The 5,010-nt window shown below is 34.4% G+C and overlaps 1 protein-coding gene across 1 annotated transcript in view; it reads left to right on the forward strand.

Moving 5' to 3' along the window:
* LOC107089818 (receptor-type tyrosine-protein phosphatase T-like) overlaps positions 1-5,010 on the forward strand; it is a 309,070-nt gene that overhangs the window by 302,004 nt on the left and 2,056 nt on the right. Inside the window, exon 29 of the mRNA XM_015382802.1 lies at positions 3,046-3,181. Within this exon, the coding sequence (XP_015238288.1) occupies positions 3,046-3,181 (136 nt within the window). The remainder of the gene's footprint in view (positions 1-3,045; positions 3,182-5,010) is intronic.

A 5,010-nucleotide genomic window follows, 5' to 3' on the forward strand; every position in this document is an offset into this window, starting at 1 on the left:
TGGAAGTACTGATTAAACTTCTTTACTCAAGTAAAAGTAACAAAGTACAGGCTTGTAAATTTACTTAAAGTATAAAAGTAAAAGTAGAAACCAGTGAAATCCTTCAATCTCCATTTATTTAAATGGGGTAAATAGTTAAATACTTTTTTCCCAGTAAAACCTTCACCAGCATATTGCACTTTGGGATTGCATTTTGGGAAACACACACTCAGAGTATGAGAAAATGCTTACAAAACTTGCAGATTATAGGAACCATCTTTTTTCGGAGGGAATGTTGTTCCATTACCATTCCAAGCAAAGAACGTGCTTTGTAAATTGAAATAAAATTAAAAAAAAAATGCAATCCAGAGATGACATTTTGAAAATCATTTGAAATAAAAAGAGTTTAGAAATAAAAACTTTGCTGTTTTTGTCAGATTATTTTTATTTTTACATTTTTCTTTTCAATTTCTTTTTCAAAAGAAAAAAATTTGTAGGTGTTATATATAATTTATATTTTATATACAATTTTGTTTTTACAATCTTTTTTTCACTTTTTTTCCTCAGATTTCTCTTTTAAAAGTTTGCTGAAGTGAAGAGAATGTGATCCTTGAAAAGCAATTTGAAAAGAGAGCAATTCATCAAACTACAAAATAAGATTGAACAAATTTTGAAAATTTGTAAAAAATAAAATAAAATAAACTTAAACAAAACACTTCACAGATATAAAATATTTGAAACAAAATTTGGATTTGCTTTCCCATCAATTGAATAGGAAAAATAAACTTTAAAAAAAGAATCGATTGAAAGAAAATCTGAGAAAATAAAAAAATTTTCTCTCAAAACCTTTTTTGATTAAAACACTTTGCAAAGTTTCATATTTGAATAATTAATTTTTTTTTTTTCAAATTTTAATTGACCAAATATGTTTTTTGCTTGCAACAGTAATGGACCAAAATCTATTTTATAAGAATGTGGATGAGTGACACAAAGATGGCTGGCGGAGCGATAAAATGGCAGGTTTTTAAATTGAAAATAAGGTTTATACATTTTCATGAACTATAAAATAAGCTTCAAATCAGACATAAAACATTTATTTATTTACATTATTTTTGTTGCATGAGTGAATCCCGGCAGGTGAAGAGGAGCGGTTCTCTCATGATGATGTCACATCCTAGACTAAGCCAATAGCAAAGATTTGCTGTAGTGACCCATTTTAACCCAAAGAGGGCGCCAGACAGGCACTTTCAGACACAAAAACGGGGATTGCAGCAAAGTGGTTGTAAATTGTTAATACAAAGCCAGGGAGCTGTAGACAGCACTAAAACTTACATCAGTTTATAGTTTTTCAATAAAACATTTAAAATTTGGGGGGTGAGTCGTCCGTTAATGTTACTTGTTGAATAAAAGTAGTCATGGACCTACTCTGAGTCTGATACCTTATTTAAAGATTTTAACACAGGATGAAGTTATTTTTTTTTTAATATAAAGATAACCAATTGTAAACTGAGGACATGGATGTTAGAAAATACGCCCAAACTTGAAAATGTGTATTAATCTTTTTTATGTACTACATTTGGATCTACATCCACTCAGTTCAGTGATTTGCTTTGGTTTCTTTTAAGCATTAATCAGAGATTCTGGTTCAGGACCTTTGTTTGTTTTGCTAAGGACCATTTGGCGCATCCAAAAACCAACAGTCAACATTAGTAAAGAAACAGTAATATTCATAAGTTCTTATGTCTGGGAGCTAATGACAGGCCTAAATAACAATCCAAACCCAAGGAACGCCTTGCAGATAACATTCTGCGCGCCTTTAATTACTGTAGATCTTTAGTTCAGCAACTTTAAATCTATACAGGCAAAAATTACTGGACTTTCCTCATACTCTCATTAAACGAGGAAAGTTATTCAGCTACTCTGACCCAAGCAGCCACTGGAGTCCTGACCTGTTTTAAATCACATCAGCTTTCCTGCCATCTTTGCCTCACTAACTACTTTTGTCATATTAATGTCTTTTAGCCCAAAGGTATATCTGACAGCCCTCATATTAAATGCATCTTACATTGTATTGTCCTCCATCACATTTATGTAAATTTGGAGGCCAAAGAAAGAAATAGAAAACCTAAGCATCTTAAATCTGGTCTCAAAGCAACAACTGTCTGAGGAGGTGATGCTTTCAAAATCAGATATAGAAAAAAAAAAAAAACTGACATATACTGCATAACAAAAAGATAACATATAATAATGGTGCATTTTATTTAAAAATGCCTTTAAGAATCACTGCACAAGATCATAAAAAAAGAACAGCAAAGAGGCAGGGGGAGAGATGAGAGGGGTATAATGTTGAGGATGCTTTCATAAAGATAGAGATGGGTATCATCTGCATAGCAGTGGAAGTGAAGATGGAACCAACGGAGGAGGTGATAAATAATAAAAAAGGAGCGGTCCCAGAACTGAGCCCTTTGGGATGCCACAGGTGACGGGAGAGGGGTTGGAATGGAGCGTTTTCAGTAGAATGAACTAAGAGAACTGTTTACATGTATGTTTAATACAACTATTCCTTATTTGTGCATATTAATTATGTTTTTGATAGAAATCCTTTCGCCAAAATGCCATCAGAACGCTTATAATATTAAGTATACTAAACATGGTTATCCTGAAGGTTGTTTGCCAGCGTTAAACGAAAAGATGAAAAACAGAATCATCAGACAAACGTTTTCGCTTTGCTAAAATGTTTTCAACGCAGCATCAAAGGTTCTGTTTTCCTTTTCTTCTTGATAAACAAAACAACCTGCAGGTGCACTACTGCCACCAACTGGTAGGGAGTACAATAGCTTCATCAGATGGTTGTAGATTCGTACTAATAAATATATGATTCCTACTACTGCAAAGTTCTAAACTTGTATTATCACATAAGGTTTGACAATAAGGAATGAATAGAAAACTTTTAATTTCCAGCTGAGGACTTCCAGAAAAGCTCCAACTTTTTTGGTTGTATTCTGAGTTTTGATGAAAAGGAGCTTCGGTCTCATTTCTAATTTCCTGATTCCTTCTCCTCTGCAGCACTGGAGGAGGGCGTTCTGGAACATTTTGCGCCATCTGTAGCATCAACGAGATGATCCAGCAGCAGAACATTGTGGATGTTTTCCACACAGTCAAGACCCTGAGGAACAACAAGACCAACATGGTGGAAACAATGGTGAGAATCCATTTAGATAACAGACATCAGCTCCAATAAGACTCTATAGCAGAGGTCACGGATTAGCGGACCGCGTTCTGGATCCGGACCCACCTGCTGGCTAATCCAGACCCAACCTGATTTAAAACATTTATAAATTACCGCATGTTGTCCGATGACAGTGTCTAATTTAACGTGCCCCGCTTCTCCTGTTAATACGGTAAAGCCCTCCGCAGCGTCCACCACCAGGTTGCACATTATAGAAATTATCCAATGAGCTACTGTCAGTCTGGGTTGCTGCTGCTGCTACTGTTAGACACAGCAGGCAAACCTGCGGCAAGCCGGGCGATGGGAAAGAAGGAGAAGATGATGAGAAAAAGAGAGCAGAGAAAGTGTGGACTGCTGGAAGAACTGCGGTGAACTGGTGAAAGAAAAGTGAAATGGTGCTCAAAGATCACCCTGAACATTAGAGGATGTTTGGCTCAACTTACTGCTGATTTGACCTTGATCAGAAATAAATCTGGATCCAGGCTCAAAATGAGCACCTTGATATGTGCTTTAGAATGGCTTAGTCTCCATTAAAACCCAGGTTTAAAGCCTTGCATGGCAGCATAAGGCCCACTGCTCTCATTAAGACAGAAAAAAGAAGGAAAAAAAAAACAAAGGGTTATAAAATATAAAATAATATATATATTTTTTTTAATGTATAACATTGATGCATAAAAACCTCATTTTATTTCAATGTTAAATTCAGTTTAAAGTAACAGATTATAATTAAAAATGTCTCCAGACCTTTACTGGTTGATTATTTTCTTTATTCGGACCCTGCTGAGTTTTAATTGGTTACCCCTGCTCTAGATCTTGGTCCAGTCGCAACACTGAGTCATATCAAAGGGACCTTATAAATCAGAATAATTTATTATTTCCACTATTTCACATATTGAAAACTGAAAGAGGTCAAGCTAAATGTGCTCACGTGACGACTTCAAGGTAAAATGTCAGCAAAGAGAGAGGAATAGGTCAGAACATTGAGAAAGAATCAGCAGACAAATGAAGTCAGTGTTAGCAACCAAGGTTTTATATCCCAGCTTTTTTCACAAGTGATAAATGAACTTTCCTGTGCTTTTATAAGAGGTCAGAAGTTTATAAATGTTAGCATCTGACTGATGAGGGTTGGATTGGATTTGAGGAGGCGGGACCTTGCTCTTTAAACCTTCCTTTAAGCACCTAAACTGACTTAAATCCTTTGTTGTACCACGAAGGTCACAATAAAGAAACTGTTTTATGAGATCACAATCCTTGGCCACAAATACCACAGTAAACTACAGAACAGAAAAACTAGGGTCCTCTCACCATTAGTGAAACAGACCGAAAAGCCAATTCTTCTTTCAGGCTTTGAATTCATTTTTTTTTTAACTTCAAATTATTTCTTGACTTCATAAAATTTTGTTAGGAGAAAAAATAGAAATACAAAATTATCCATTTCCCTAGCATACATTATTTAACTGATTAATACCTTGGAAAATAAACCAACATCTTCTTAAAGACCCCAAGAAACTTTATTGAACAAATTTGAAATAACATTTCTATAATTCTCAATAAATAATACATCAGTATCTATTACAGCTGTTTTTTGCACATCTTACAGATACAAAGAGGAAACGAAATGCAATGAGAGCTGTTTTATCCCTTCTATATTCAAAACTTCACTCAGTTATGTATAACTGTTATTAGATTCATTTTTATCCCCTTATAATTATGTTTACATGTAGGGTTAATACAACTTTTCCTTATTTCTGCACATTAAATATGTTTTTGAAAAAAATCCTTTAGCTAAAATGCCATCAGAA

Source organism: Cyprinodon variegatus, unplaced genomic scaffold (genome assembly GCF_000732505.1).
Source record: "Cyprinodon variegatus isolate N-32 unplaced genomic scaffold, C_variegatus-1.0 Scaffold13, whole genome shotgun sequence".
Lineage (NCBI taxonomy): Eukaryota > Metazoa > Chordata > Actinopteri > Cyprinodontiformes > Cyprinodontidae > Cyprinodon > Cyprinodon variegatus.